This window comes from Elephas maximus, chromosome 3 (genome assembly GCF_024166365.1).
Source record: "Elephas maximus indicus isolate mEleMax1 chromosome 3, mEleMax1 primary haplotype, whole genome shotgun sequence".
NCBI classification, from domain to species: Eukaryota; Metazoa; Chordata; class Mammalia; order Proboscidea; family Elephantidae; genus Elephas; species Elephas maximus.
In genome coordinates, this window is record NC_064821.1 from 45,131,372 (window position 1) to 45,147,474 (window position 16,103).

Genomic DNA, 16,103 nt, shown 5'->3' on the forward strand with positions numbered 1-16,103 from the left:
GCTTTTTGCTATTGTAAACAGAGCTGCAATAAACATGGGCGTGCATATATCTGTTCGTGTAAAGGCTTATTTCTCTAGGGTATATTCCGAGGAGTGGGATTTCTGGGTTGTGTGGTAGTTCTATTTCTAACTTTTTAAGAAAACGCCAGATAGATTTCCAAAGTGGTTGTACCATTTTACATTCCCACCAGCAGTGTATAAGAGTTCCAATTTCTCCGCAGCCTCTCCAACATTTATTATTTTGTGTTTTTTGGATTAACGCCAGCCTTGTTGGAGTGAGATGGAATCTCATCGTAGTTTTTATTTGCTGCAACTATTTTTGAATTATCTTCAGTAAAATTTTACTTGTGTGTAATATTGATGACACTTAATACCCCTAAATTGTACATGTAAAAACGGTTAAAATGGCAAATTTTATGCTCTATGTATTTTATTCCAACAATTTTTTAATTTTTAATGGTTAAAAGCGTAGATTTTATATATGTTTTACTACAATAAAAAATTTTTAAAGAAAAAGAAACAAGCCTCAGCTGACCCGACCACCTCCCCCAGCAACAGAGGCAAGAGGCTGCACTGCCAGAGAGGTCACAAAGCAGAACCGGATACGTTCCTGTGGAATTTCAGGGAAGACGAGGCAGGGAGGGAGAACAGCTGCCCACCTCACTGTAAGCTGAGTGGCGAGCTGCAGAATCAGGACTGCTGTGCTATTTGCAGCACAGAGCCAGCACCACCAGGTTCACAAGGAGGGTCCTCCGCAGAGCAAAGCCAGGGAAAGTCTGGAGACCAGAGAGCAGGGGAGGCAGAATGGCTAAGGATGACCCAAGCCCCTGCTCCAGCATCCATGGTTGAGCCAGTTGAAAAAAGGAAAAAAAAAAAAGAAAAGGTAGGCTTGTTTCCTCTTTATTTGTGCAGACTCTACATTTCCCATCAAGTATAAGACAACTGCATTCTTGAAATTACTCCACTGTGTTCAAAAGAGAAGGCAGACACGAAAGTGCTCGGCAGGGGGCTCCAGCAGTGCCTTGGAAGTGTGGACGGTGCTTTTTTCCAGAACTACGGCTGCAGGCACTGTTCACTGGCACACGCCCACCACCTTAAAGCCTGTCCCAATCAGGCACTCACTTATGGCCTTAGAGACACTGCGACAGAATAAAGGACGGCCTGGCGGGCTGAGTCCTTCCTGCACACACCGAAGGGCTGCAGACAAAAGGCAGGCGGGCCTCTGGACGCTCTACTATAGAGGCAGCCACAAGGCAGAAGGGTCACGGAAGCAGATTCCAGCTCAGCCATGATCCAAAGAACTGTTCACACTTGAGTGCCTGAAGCTAGGGCTGTGCCAATCCATCTCGTTATTTCCAAACACGTCTCTAGGAGCAGGCCCCACCACTGTCCCCATTTTACAGAGGAAAAGCACAACAGAGGCATGGGGAGGCCAGGAATCTGGCCCAAGGTCACCCCACGGATGGCGGCTGAGCTGCACTCACCCAGGTCTGCTGCCTCCCCCTTCCAGGCCTCAAGCCTCTCCCTCCTGCCACATCCACCATCACCACGGGGCATAATTTTATCTGAAATTATCACTCATTCAACCAGCAGCAGCTCCGGCACACAAGAGCGGGCCTTTGCAGAGCTGACCTGTGGCAGACGGCAACCAGGTCTAGCTGTGGCCAGGCTCAGCTAGGAGCGCAGTCTGCCATAACAGCACTGTTCAGGCAGGAGAGCACAGCCCACCTCACTACATCTGGGCAATGCTGGGGCTCCCAGGAAGGCAGTGCAGGGAAATGGGGATTCCACTGAGCTTTTAACAAGTAAGAACCCCCTGCCCAGCGACACCCCTTGGTGATACATGGGGTGTGGGGGACACCCCAAGATGCCCTGCCTACCACAGGCTCCTTCCTACCACACCTCACAGGATGTAGCTCTTCGGCTAGAGTCTGAGGACATTAATTCGCCAGGATGCACCTCACAAAACAAGGAGAAGATTGTAACAGCTACCATGGAACAAAAACCAAATTTAGGGGTGATTTAGGCAGGAATGAACATGACCTTGAGCGAGTTCACGTTTGTTCTAAAACATCTCCCATTGCCTGTGATGATTGTGGCTAGGAGACTTGAGGTCTCTCCTTACTCAAGAAAGATCTATTAAGTGCATACCTGCTAAGGGCTCAATAAATACCTGTTAGGAGCACCCAGCACAGTTTCTGCACACAGTATCAACTCAGTGAATATTTTTTAATGAAAGAAAACACCAAACTTTTGGCAGCGGTCATCTCTGGGGAGTGCGACTGGAAGGGAGAACTTTTAGTCTTTACTGATTTCATTTAATAAAGATTAATCTGGTAACCGTCAACTGTCTTTGCGCCATGTAAGTGCGTAAGGCTGCACCAACACTACCCAATGGTCACACCATCAGTGCTCACTCCCATGATCCCACTGGGCTGTACTTGGAACATTTACGGCAGACTCAGGGAGGGCTGGCAAGGCCAGCTAAGTGGTCTGGGAAAGTCTGAGGGGAATAACCCCAACACAGCACCATATAATGCAATGATGCTCAGACTTGGTGGTACAGAGGTCTCCCACAGGAGCCTACGTTGGGGTTTGTTAAAATGCAACTCGGGAGCCCCAGCCCAGGAATCCTGAGCCAGCAGGTCCAGGCTGGGAGCAGGAAGCAGATTTTTAACAAGCCCCTCAGTGACTCTCATGCAGGTGTCCCAGGGACCTTGCTGTGGGAAACAACAATCTGGAGGAGACCTGCTATATGCCAGGTACTGCGCTGGCTCATTCGTTAGTGCTGGCTCAAGACAGCTCTAGGGAGTCTGGGTTTAACAGACAAGGGAACTGGACCTGGAGAGGGCCAGCCTCACACTAGATACAGGGGCAAAGCCAGGACCCACACACCCACACGTCCCACACTGGGAAGGGCACTGCCAGGACGGCCAGCATGAGCAAGCACAGAAGTGGAGAGCGAGGCTTTTTTTCTTAGTTGTGCTTTAAGTGAAAGTTTATAATTTAAGTCAGTCTCTCACACAAAAACTTAAACGCACATTTTTATGTGACCCTAGTTGCTCCCCCCTACAATGTGACAGCACACTTCTTCTCTCCACCCTGTATTTCCATGTCCATTCAACCAGCTCCTGTCCCCTCTGCCTTCTCATCTCACCTCCACACAGGAGCTGCCCACATAATTTCATGTGTCTACTTGAGCTAAGAAGCACACTCCTCACCAGTATGATTTTATGTCTTACAGTCCAGTCTCATCTTTGTCTGAGAGTTGGCTTCAGGAATGGTTTTAGTTCTGGGCTAACAGAGAGTCCGAGGGCCATGACCTCTGGGGTCCCTCCATTCTCAGTCAGACCACTGAGTCTGGTCTTTTTACTAGACTTTGCAGTCTGCATCCCACTTTTCTCCTGCTCCATCAAGGATTCTCTGTTGTGTTCCCTGTCAGGGCAGTCATTGGTGATAGCCAGGTACCATCTAGTTCTTCTGGTCTCATGCTGATGGAGTCTCTGGTTTATGTGGCCCTTTCTGTCTCTTGGGCTCATATTTTCCTTGTGTCTCTGGCGTTCTTCATTCTCCTTTGCTGCATGGGTTGAGACCAACTGATCCATCTTAGGTGGCTGCTTGCTAGCTTTTAAGACCCCAGATACCACTCACCAACATGGGATGCAGAACATTTTCTTAATACATTTTGTTGTGTCAGTTGACCTAGATGTCCCCTGAAACCATGGTATCCAGACCCTCGCCCCTGCTATTCTGTCCCTTGAAGTGTTTGGTTGTATTCAGGAAACTTCTTAGCTTTTGGATTAGTCCGGTTGTGCTGACTTTCCCCGTACTGTGTGTTGTCCTTCCCTTCACCTAAAATAATTCTTGTCTCCCGTCTAGTGAGTGAATACCCCTCTCTACCTCCCTGCCTACCCTTGTAACCATCAAAGAATGTTTTCTTCTATGTTTAAACCTTTTCTTGAGTTCCTATAATAGCAGTCTCATGCAGTATTTGTCCTTTTGCAACCAACTAATTTCGAGCAAGGCATTCTTGATGCCTGCTGCAGCACAGGCAGGGAGCAAATACCAAGCCAGCAGTGGGCGTGCTAGAATGAAGGGCCCGTGGAGAGCAAGCACAAGGGACGGAAGCATCTGGGAGGCAGACAGGGATCGAAGGAGGGCAAGTATTTAAAGCCAAGGTGAAGAGGTCAGAGCCACAAGAGAGCTTGAATGGTGAGGGAACATGTGATCAGGCAGTGGCTTAGGAGGACTGTTTCGGAATAGGATGAGGGTGCTGTCCATATGTCAGAGACGGTTCGGCAGTAGCACAAGATGCGACATGCGAAGTGCGCCTTAGGAGTGGTCCCAGACTAAGAGGGCATGGTGTAGCGGGAGAGACACCGCAGGTGGGGCACAGGCTGGAGTGGGGAGGGGGCTGGTGAGGTCGGCAGGGCCAGTTGGTACCATGGCAGCCAGCACCCACCACAGGGCCTGCACACAGCAGGCCTCGGCATACACTGAGGGAGGGAGAAAGGCAGGACCAGCTCCTGCGATTCTCTATAGTCGTGAGTGGCCAGCAGGGGCCCCTGGCAATCAGCAGCAGCCAAGCCCACTGATGTTGCTACGTCACTGCACATGTCAGCCCAACATCTGCTCTACCACACCCCCTGACTGCCACCTGCTGCCCACAGCCTGGCCCTGGGACTGCCCAGTGCTCTAGATGCCACCACGCCCCACCGGCCAACTGGGCTTCCTCTAACTGCTGCCAGGCCCCACCCCCCAACCCCAGTGGCCTGGCCTATCTCAGCTCCTACCAGGGTGCAGACTGTGACGCTCCCAGGAAGCACCGTCCTTGTCACCCCTAGCAGACGAACCACCCAGAGGTGGCCCAGTCCCCCAAACCACCGCATAACATTAACCTTTGAACACGAATACAAAAGACAGACGAAGCTCTCACCAAGGCTCCCAGAAGGGCCCTGCCCCATCCGAGAGCTCATCCACATCCCAGACTCACGCTTCCCCCACCCCCTGCTACCGATGTCATCACTGGGGTGTGGACAAAACTCAGTCTGTTTCAGACGCTTTGGGGAGGGTCTGCCCCTGTGAGAGGGTTCTCGGGCTGACGTGTGTACACCTGCGACTTTCCTCTTTCCCACAAAGCCTGATCTGTGCAATATGAGACCCAGACCCATGGCTCACCCTCACATCGCCTGAGCACCCCATGGGCACTCACTTCAATCCTGGCACTGGCCCTATGGCCTTAGGTTCCAGTTCTGGAAAATGGGCTTCTATTTTTATGACTAAGCTTCCACCACATCAGCTAATCTATGCAAAGCTCTGCACAGACCATGCCACACCAATGGCCAAAGCCTACTCCAGACAGCTTGCCTGGCCAAGAAGATCTCTCTGGACTCTGTTTCCCAATGTTCCATTCACCACAGGCTGCCACATAAAATGGCAGACCTGCCTCCGATGAAGCAGCAGCAGTGATGGGAGCATGCGGTCGGCATGCAGATCTGTGGTCATGAGGGGGCCGAGCAATCCCAACACTACAGACCTGCGCTGAGCCATGGCCAGAGCCTCACTCTTTGCAGGCAGTGGCTCTCACCAGCCAGTGTCATGTGAATGGCTGACTTGGATGCTCACAGAACTGGATCTTCGCTGCCCAGGCAAACCAACTGAAAGAGCAGAACAAGATAAAGAGCAGAAGATGTGATAAGGGCACTGGCTGGAGATCCATCCTAGGGCAAAGAAATGAGATTACAGAGTTGGGAGCATTTGCTAAACTGGAGCCATTCTAAGTACATCCTCTAAAAAGCCTGTACAAAGAAAAGAGCCTGCCTTTCTTCTGATGAGCAAGAGCACTGCCCAGTCATTCCTACGTTGAAAATGATTCGTGACAATTCAGTCCTCACATAAATGAGCACAGGTCAAGCTGGGGAAATCTGAACAAGATCAGTGGATTATGTGAATGTCAATACCCTGGTTGTGATATCAAACGAAGAGTTCTGCAAAATGTTGCCATTGAGGGAAACTGGGCAAAGGGTCCGTGGGACCTCTCTGTATACTTATTGCAACTGCATGTGCATCTACAACTCTCTCAATAAAAAGTTCAATCAAACTCAATCCTTCTATATACTGTGGCATTTTACAACTGAACAATTATCCAACTCCCAACGTGACACCAAAACAAAAACAAACCCTCTGCCAATCAGACCAGTGAATACCACTGCCGAAGCAGGTACATGCCCCCGTGCTGGCCCTTTTGGGGCAATAAAATATTATCCAGTAAAGAAACTCTTTTTCAAGAGTGAGCCACAAAAGCTCACAAGTTCACAGGCAGAATTTATAACCGAGATGATAACAACCGTCAGAAGCAGGTACGCGAGTCATATTTTAACTGTGGCATCCTGCGCATCAGGGAGGGCTGAGCAAAATGGCTTTCTTTCCAGAATGGTCATCAGGGGAGTGGATGTGAAAATGTGCCTCTGTCCTTGCTTCTCAGCAGGACTTGTGTCACGCTCACCTCTGTGGAGTCAGCACGCCCTCCTGATGGCAGCGCCTGCTCAGACTCGCTCCCACAGTCCCTGGTCATTAGCTGTTCGACAACAACATAAATTGTGGTGTGTTTCGCGGACTTTACTGCTTGCATCCACTAAGTGCCTCAGTGACTGATGGCCACTCCACATGGGAGGGCAGATGGAAGGTAACAAGACTCACAGCTCTTCTGGAACATGAGCTGTGAGGCTCGGGCGCTGTACGCACCCTGTTCTTGTGCTTCCCACGAGCCCTCACATAGCGTGGCCCTTAACTCCCTAGTCTGATTTAAGAGCCCAAGGATCAGACCTCTGGGTGTCTCTCACCATCACAGTAATGAAGCAGAAGCAAGCACATGCTAACCTTCAGGTATTTTTCAGTTTTATCTGCAGTTCTACTGACACTCATCAGCAAGTCACAAAGTGATGGATCTATCTCATGCCCCAGGAACAGTCTGTTTAAACACCCAGAACCCAAGGTAAGATAAACTTACGTAAGCTAACTCTAAAGTAGGTCTGTGCTCGGGGACAACCAGGTCAACTGGCATAACACAGTCCATAAAGACAATGTTCTACATCCTCTTTTGCGGAGTAGCAACTGGGATCTTAAAAGTTTACAAGCGGCCCTCTAAGATACACCTATTGGTCTCTTCCCATCTGGAGCAAAGAAGGGTGAAGAAAATTGAAGTCTCAAGGAAACAATTAATCCAAAGGACTAATGGACCACACGAACCACAGTCTCCACTAGCCTGAGAGCAGAAGAGGTAGATGGTGCCCAGCTACCACTACCGACCGCTCTGACTGGTATCACGGTAGAAGGTCCTGGACAGAGTGGGAGAAAAATATAGAAAAATCAAATACATAAAAAAAGACCAGACTTACTGGTCTGTTAGAGACTGGTGGAACCCTCATAACTATGGCCCTTAGACACCCTTCAAACTTGGAAATGAACCCACTCCCAGAAATCACCTTTCCGCCAAACAGGCCTATAAAGCAAACAATAATACCTGTAAGAAATGTGCCCCTCAGAACAATGCAAGACCAAAAGGGCAGGGTATGCTCAAAAAAGAAGTTCAGAAAGAAGCAGGAAGGGGCAGGAAAGATGGACGAATGGAAATGGGGACCACAGGGAGGAAGTGGGTAGAGTGCTGTCACATCGAGGGGATTGTAACTCATGTCACAAAACAAAATGTATAAATTGTTGAATGGGAAACTCATTTGATCTGTAAACTTTCACCCACACCACAATAAGATGTTCAAAAAATTAAATAAGGTAGGTTTGTCTCAAGATTCTTAACACCAGTATGGATGAAGGCAGCTTCACAGTGAGGCTCACGGCCCCTCCCCGACCAATGGGGCCGAGGCCTTGGTCACAGGGCCGGAAGCAGGTTCCCACTGTCTCTTCACTCACCTCGACAGCAGTGACAATGCTGTGGTCTCTCCATCTCTCCATTCTGGGAGAACACAGGCAAATTACAGAGAGCATTACATCTTCCTAAAAGAGGACTGTGGGGGATACGTTGAAGGCTTGTGGCCCACGGCGGAAGCTAACCTGGGATTCCTGGTCTGCTCCTGCCCGATTGATTTATCATTTGTCCTGTCTCATCGTTGCTTCTCTGGGATTAGGGGAAATAAACTAGCAGTGACCACCATGGGCCCATCCAGGAAATCCAACAACTCAGATAACAGTGCCTGCACCCCAGCATGAACACGAGGTGTGTACCACCTGCAGGGACATCACTGCCGAACACAAACACTCCACGCTGGAGCTGAGCTCTGACTGCCTTTCCTTCAGGGCCTTGCACATTTACGCAGCACATCAGTGCTCTGGATCTCAGCCGCCAAACTCTGCTCCTCTGTGAGCTGAGCAGGGAGGCAGCCCACCAGAGACGCCAGGAACCCCAGCAAGAGGCAGGTGGGAAGCGACGGTGTGGTCCCTTCTCCTGGATTCCTCGAGATAGCCTCCTACAGGTCCAGCAGGAGCCCAGGCCTGGTACTGAGTCCACCCACTGAGGCTTGGAGGACGGCCCACCCCACAGTGGTCGCAAGGCCAGGCAGGGACCACTGTCCATCACTAGAGCATCCCTTCCTAGACCCCATACCGTGACAGAGCCCTCCACCTGCCACAAGAGTTTTCTAAAATAACCAGTACCATGGTACAGGAAGGATGGGATCGAGCAGCATATTTTCCTGGTCACGATCATGAAGACATGAGATACGAACTTAAAGGATGTGAGAAGCTATTCAGGATCAGATTAAATGGAAGATCAGTGTCTCGCTCACACCATGCCAGGGGTACTACTGAGTGGCAAAGGGATGCCCTCAACCACGTCCAGCCCAACGCCACCCCCCCACCCAATTCCTGCAAAGCTTGATGGTGTGCTAACACAAATCCCCAGGTGGAGAGAGGCAAAGCCCTTACCTACTTCTCCGTGAGCTGGCAGGAGGCCTGGGATCTGCTGCAAGCCAGACACCAGCAGGTTCTCAGGGAGAAGGTGGCGCACGGGCTCCAGGGCTGGGTGTAGCCTCAAGGTATATTGTAGGCTGCAGTTCTCAAGGAGGGTCAGGTGCTTGTTCTCTGAGCAGAAGACACATCACAAAGAAGCTGAGGCCAAAGGCAGTTTGTCGACCCAGAAAATCTTAAAGAAACACCACAAACAGAAAACGTGTTTTTCTAGAGAAAGAGGGGAGCTGCTCTGTACTTCAGGCTAAAATGGGGAAAAAAAAAAAAAAATTGATCCTAATAACTCTCTCTGGTAACACTGCAATGCAAGAGATATTTGTTTTCAATCCACTGTAACAAAATCTCTCCCCTTCTCCTCTTCCCTGAGTGGCTAGGTCAGGGACAGGAGCAGGGACATGCCACTTCCATGGGTACCATGTGGTGTCCACCATCGGAGGGAGACTGAAAACTGCCTGTACCCAGAGGCCGGCCTTCTTCCTTCAAGCTGAAATGCCAAGTCCTTCTTCCTCCCCTCTGTTGTGGTCAAGCTCATCTCTGCCCCAGGGCCTTTGCACTGGCTGTCCCCTGTGCCTGGTGCACTCCTCCCCCCAGGTGTCTGCATGACTGGCTCGGCTTCCTCACATAGGTCTCAACTGAAACCATGTCCTTCAGTGAACAGAATCCCCTGCTAAAGTAGCTCCCCGTGCCTCCAGGTACTCTCTGCTGCTGGCCAGCTTTATTTTTTTCATAGCACTAATCATTAACTGAAATGCTCACTTCTTCTTGTCTGTTGACATGTATTCATTCACTGTCCCCAGTTTTGGTCTGCCTCATTTGCTGCTACGATCTTGCTGCTGGGCACACAGCAGCCTCTTAATAAATGCAAGGAGTCTGTGAATGAATGAATGAATGAATACATCCTCCTGAACAGCTGGCACTGGCTCCATACTGGACCCACTCATGGTGAAGAATCTGCAGCTCCTTCTTCTCCTTCAGTGAGGTCTGTGGGGCTGGTCTCTCCCCAAGGGTGGCCATGGGTACCCAAACCAAGCACGGGAGCAGGCTGCCTACTGGTCAGGGCAGAAAGGGTCCCCTGCTCAGGCTACTGCTTTCAAAATATGTCAGGTCACTTTCTCACTAACAGGAATGCATTTCTCTGTGCTAGCTACCTCACACAAACAAGGCAAGGTTCCCCCAGGAAAAGTGGCAGGGACAGGAGCCCAGTGGGTTCACTTGGGTACAGGGTCAAAGTAGGCATGGCACACCCGCTGGGCTGGTGCCCCTCCTGTGCTCAGAGGAGCAGGCACCACAGGCAGGAAGCCTCTTCCTCGGTTCATGGGCAGCCTCTCAATGCTGGAGCCCCACGGAAGCCAAGGAGTCCAGGGGTAATTAGGTAAAGCTGTGGAAGCCTCACTGGACTGGGGATAACAAAGCATTTCAGAGCCAAGGTCTCATTCTGGCAGCTGAGACCTGTGACGGACAACAAATACTCCACCTGGTGGGCAAGAGGGCCACCTCCCTCCCTCACACCCAGTGGCTCCATCCCCCTCACAGAGCTATGCCCTCCTTCCTGGTTACTATATCTCAGTTCTCCAAACCTGGTCAAATATCCAAGCCCATGATACATTCTGCCCAAACCTACTAAATAAATGAGCTCAGCTGCCAGTGGTTTATGTTGCAAAAAATGACAAGACAGCTCTCAAAGGGCGGTGACATTCAGCAACGTTCTGAGACCAAGAGGTCCCACTGAGGAGGCAGCGTCCTGCAAGCCTCAGGCTCCCAGTCAGGCCAGGCCTGCTCTTACGTTCTATGGGGTCCTGGAGCAGCGGGTGCAGGAGGGCTCTCGGGGTGCCGTGATACAACCTCAACCTGGAAAACAAGACCCGTGAACACACATCAGCCATCTGCCTCTTGTGTTTGGTCACCCAGCTTCAGCTGGACTTGTTCTCGCAGGGTCCCTCAACCACCACCACGCCTACGAGAGCTTTCCGAATGCTGGACAAGCACATCCCCTGTGGAAAACAGAGGCTCCCCACACACTCAGTGCTCCTGGCCAAGCACGTCCAGCACACACACAGGGCTGTCCCAACGCGGCCCTAGAACCTATAGCTGGACAGCACCCCCAAGGGAAACTTCCAATGCCTGGAAACATCCCAAAGAAGACACTGTTTAAGGAATTGCCCTGGTTGTGTATCCACAGTAGTGGCTCTCAACCAGGGATGGCTTCGCCTTCTCAGGGACATCTGGCCCTCAATAGGGTCCTGAATCTTTACCAGAATGAACAAATAAAAGAAAGGGAAGATTTTCCCAGGTATCCCTTGGGGCAGAGGGGCTGCTTAAAGCAATCAGATCAACTTCAAGGTCACTGACCCAGTGTAGGAGGTCCAACCTTTTCAGTAGCTCAAAATGGGTGGTCTTGCCTCTCAGGGACATCTGGCAATGCGTGAAGACATCTGACTGTTGGGACAGGCAACGGCGGTACTGGAATCTATAAGAAGAGGCCAGGGATGCTGCCCCTCACATCAGAGATTTGGACAGCCCAAAATGTCACTATCAGGAGCCCTGGGGGCACAGTGGTTAAGCAGTCGGCTGCTAACTGATAGGTTAGCAGTTCGAACCCACCAGCCACTCAGTGGGAGAAAAATGTGGCAGCCTGCTTCCGCAAAGACTTACAGCCTTAGAAACCCTATGGGGCAGTTCTACTCTGTCCTACAGGGACGCTATGAGTCAGAATCAGCTTGATGGCAATGGGTTTTGTTTTAAAATGTCAATAATGCCGAGGATGAGAAACCCTGATCTAAAACAGTAAGGTACAGTTTAGCTTTGGCTGAAATAATTACATGTTATCTCATCCATCTTTGTATGCCCAGCTCCTAAACGGAGCCAGCAGACCCACGGCAGATGCTCAAACAATGCTTGCTGGGTGAATGCTCACTGCTTGTGACGCCTGCTCAGGAAAAAAGTATTACTGAATACATAAGGAACCCTTACGAGATAGGAATTGTATCCCTAACTTACAGATGAGTGAATTCAAAGAGTTTAAATAAATCACAGAGTCACGACTTGACCCCATGTCCATCCTACATGGAAACCCAACGCACATACCCAAGAGCCAGTCCCCACTCTGGCAAAAAGAGCAATCCCTTGGCTTACTAAGAAAAGGTAAACCCGGTTACAACCTAAAGCAGAAACTATCTCACAGTATGTTAACAACATAGGTGGGCAAATCTAGAGCTTTCTGTTGTCACCAAATAATTAGCAATTAAATCCCCCTAGAAAGATGCTGGAGACCCCAAAGGTGTAGAAAATGAGGTCGATACCGTCTGTCCTGGGAAGCAGAGGTAGGAGACTCTGGCTTATTGCTGAAGATCCGAAGAATTCCAAACCCACAGGACAACATCTGAAGGGTCCCATCCCGCTTCCGGCCTTCAGTAACCACTTCTACCACTGCTACGATGTTCGGGTGGTTTAAGGACGTGTGGAAATACAAGGGCTGCAAAACAGAAATCACAGGACAGCTGAGACAGAGGCTCAATGATGGATTGCAGAGAAGGGGACACAGAAAAAAGACAGGGGTGCACCCCGACCTTCACCGCAACTACTGCCTTCCCATGGATACCACAAACACCCAGGGGCCCCCGCCACATGCCCTCGTGTGGGATACCGCATCCCTTCCCAGGGGCCAGAGGAAAGGACAAGCATGGTGAGATGCTCCCTCAGACTCAAGCTGGTGACAGAGCTTCTAAGGACCCAAAATACAGGACATCAGGCAACTTGCTTCTGCCCTAGGAATCCCCTGTCCCCTGGGAATTCCACCACGAAGTGTCATGGGCGGAGCCCAGACACTCTACAGGAGAGCTGGATGGCTGTGCAGCCCAGACCCATCACCAGGCAGGACCACAGTTAGAGCAGCCCGGACACAGACTAAGTTCACTGCATGTAAACACCTTTGCATATAAACCACTTTATGTTCCAAGCGTTATCTAGTGCTCAATACGTAAAACTCCAATTACAACTTGCCAATATTGATTCTAACCCCCTATTTCATATGTAACTATTACAAAGTTCCAGCTGAACTAATTCTGTTTAAACTAAACAGGATCCTCAGATTTCTTCAGGTGCTATGTAATTATCCCCAGCTCAGAGCCCAACTAACACTCTTCTATGATGAAAATCAACTTTACATCATTTTATTACGAGAATTTTTGGAACCAAGTCAAGTAAATGACATTCAAACTGATTGTAAAAGGTTTCTCAGCCCTGGGTGGTGCGAATGGTTAAAATGCTCGGCTGCTAACCCAAAGGCTGGAGGTTCCAGTCCACCCAGAGGTGCCTAGAAAGAATGGCCTGGTGGTCTACGTCTGAAACATCAGCCACTGAAAATCCTGTGGATCACAGCTCTACTCTGACGCACATAGGGTCGCCGTGAGTTGGAGTCGACTTGACGGCAGCTGGTTTTCTTGGAGGCTAACGTGCAAACAGAGTAGCTCTGACCCTGTGCTTTCCTGTCAGGCACTGGGCAGAGGGGGCAGTGGAGAGACAGCCCAGGTGAGTCAGCTCTGTCTCCACATCTCTAATAACATGCTCGTGCCTGGGAATCCAACCACCTTCACTCTCTCTTCTATTCCGTTGAATTAAATGCAATTGCTTTTATTTAAAACTGATAAGCATCACAGACAGAGAAGACTGGAAATGGTGCCGCTGAGTGGATTTGCAAATCAATGGGGAGTAGGCATCCATGAAAGCTCAGAGGCAGCACTGCATTGTGGCTCCACACTCAGGGCTCCCCATAACCTGGCACCCATGCCAGGGGCAGGACATAGCACAGACCCAGCAGCTGAGCACAAAGAACTCCCCACCACCCAACCCAAGGCAGTGAGAGGTAAGGCAGGGGCCGAAACTGGTCTGCCGACAACGTGATTTAAATGTGAAAGAATCCTCCTATTAACAAATCATTACCGTGGTGTCAAAAAAAAAACGTTTACTGTAATCACAGACTGTCAGCCTAGGATAACAGAGAGACACATTCAAACATCAGCCGCCAGGTATCAATCGTTATTCTATTATCTTTTATTGCAAAATGATGAAATAATGACCACTTACAGCTGACAGGCGGCAGGACGAAGAGAGAATTATGCTTCTGCTTCCGAGACCCCAGCATTGCTTTATAGAAAGGCCTGCTACAAAGCCGAGCTGGTCATCATCTCCCCTTCTGTATCTGTACCTGTGCACATCGGCTACATGCACATCGCTCACTTTTTCTTAACAGTGAAACAAACGCTTTAAGCTCTGATGTGAAGCCCCAGTAATCCCCAGCTGAGGGGTCACCTTGAAGTTGCTCTGCCCAGAGGCAGTGGGACCCGCCGCTCTCAGCAGTTCCCAGGCACAGATTTATGACAGCTGCCTCTCCCTGTCATTTACCACCAAAAACAATTATTTTGAGGCCAAAAAAAAACCAAACCCAGAGCTCCAGTGTTGTCTGTCCCAGCTGGTCCACCTTTAGAGTCCAGAGAATCCACCTTTAAATTAAAGGGTCAACTGCTGGATGCAGAGCACATTACAAGGCTCTTTGGAGTTCATTTTGGTGTTAGATTATTACTAATCGTGAATAACAAACGCTTTTTTCTAAAAATCACTGATTGATCCATCTGTGTGGGAACAGCACCGGCCGAGGAAATGGCAGGGAACCAAGAAAACACTATGCAGCCTTCAAAGGTTAAAGGGGAGATTAAAGCAAAGCCAATCCAGTTGTTGCTGAGTTGACCCTGACTCCTGACATCTCCGCGTGTCAGAATAGAGCTGTGTTCCATATGGTTTTCAAGGGCTGACTTTTCAGTAGATTGCCAGGCCTTCCTTCTGAGAAAAAAAGATTAGGCAGATACAAATATGCAAACACTGCTCAAGAACGAACAGCTTTTCAGTGCCGTGGAAGCAAAAAGTCTGCTAATGATGAAAACACAAATATGATTCCGCAGCCCTGGTCCAGGGGTCGTCCCGGTGATCAACTTCCAAAAACTCAGCCATTGACTATGCTGTGCCGCACAGTTCCACTTAGCCAGAAGCACTCCCAGCAGGGCAATGTCCCATAAGAAGTGTCCATCCCGAAGATGGGAGTCCTCCTCCTCCCACCTGACCAGCCTGTGAATAGGCCCCAGTGAAGCCAGGGCTCCAGACAGCACTCTCCGAGTAGGAGCTGTAAACAAGTCCTTCAGTCTAAGGAGATTTAATTAACGTCAATGCAGGATGTTTGAGAGGAAAAGTCTATTCATCAACTGAAATTGCATGATTAAAAGTTTAAAAGAAGCCCAGCAAATTGCCTGCGAGAAAGGCCCGGGTGACTGAAGAGACGGGGTTTCATTCACCCACGTCACACCTCACTCACTTACTTGGACAAGCTCTCCTGGACAGGGTAAACAGGTGAATAAATCATTTAAATGCTCCTGTCTGAATGCCTTCATCTCCAAAAAGCACTGACACCACTTTGCCTCGGGGCCCAGCTTCCATTTTTCACACACAGTGACAGAATCAAAATTGGGCCTCTGATGATGAGCCTTTCTGGAAAAACTACTGCCGCATATATCCAGCTCCGCTGCCACTCTCCCTGCCTACCGAGGTGACATGCTTCATCAAGTCCGAAGGAGAGGACAATGCTGGGGTGGCAAGGCCAGAGAAGGCCGGAGCAGAAATCAAACTGGTACCTTCCAAAGAATGCTTTTAAGAAACCTTTAATATGATACCTTCAGAAAGATGAATAATTCACAAACACATCATAACAGCTTCTTATCTAGCAGCTTGACCTTACCCTTGAGGTTCAACATGGTTTCTCTTACCAAAAACACAACACTCTCATCCAAAGACTGAACTTCCCTGAACACAGTGAACCCCTGCTGGGCAAAACACCCCTGGGTAAATTCAAAAACCTCCAATTCCAAACTCAGAGGTTTCCACTTCTCCTGGGTGGAGCCCACCATTACAAACACTGTCACAAAACAAAGCAGCACAGTGACAAGACCATTCCCCACAACAAAAAGTTATCCAAAATGTCAACAGTGCTGAGTCTAAGGAAGGCTGAGAGTAAGAATGTCAATTTTAAACCTTGACTGAAATAATTACATGATATCTCACCCATCTTTGCACGCCCAGCT

The 16,103-nt window shown here is 49.6% G+C and overlaps 1 protein-coding gene across 9 annotated transcripts in view; it reads right to left on the reverse strand.

The window, feature by feature from the left end:
* NPHP4 (nephrocystin 4) overlaps nucleotides 1–16,103 on the reverse strand; it is a 139,355-nt gene that overhangs the window by 104,435 nt on the left and 18,817 nt on the right. For 8 of the 9 annotated variants that reach the window (XR_007516516.1, XM_049877726.1, XM_049877727.1 and 5 more), the window contains 3 exons: nucleotides 12,279–12,451; nucleotides 10,763–10,827; nucleotides 8,938–9,093 (listed from right to left, as the gene is read on the reverse strand). Coding sequence is in view for 8 of the 9 variants with exons in the window: in XM_049877726.1 (XP_049733683.1) it covers nucleotides 8,938–9,093; nucleotides 10,763–10,827; nucleotides 12,279–12,451 (394 nt within the window). In the remaining variant the exon portion in view is untranslated. The other variant, XM_049877729.1, reaches the window with a different exon arrangement.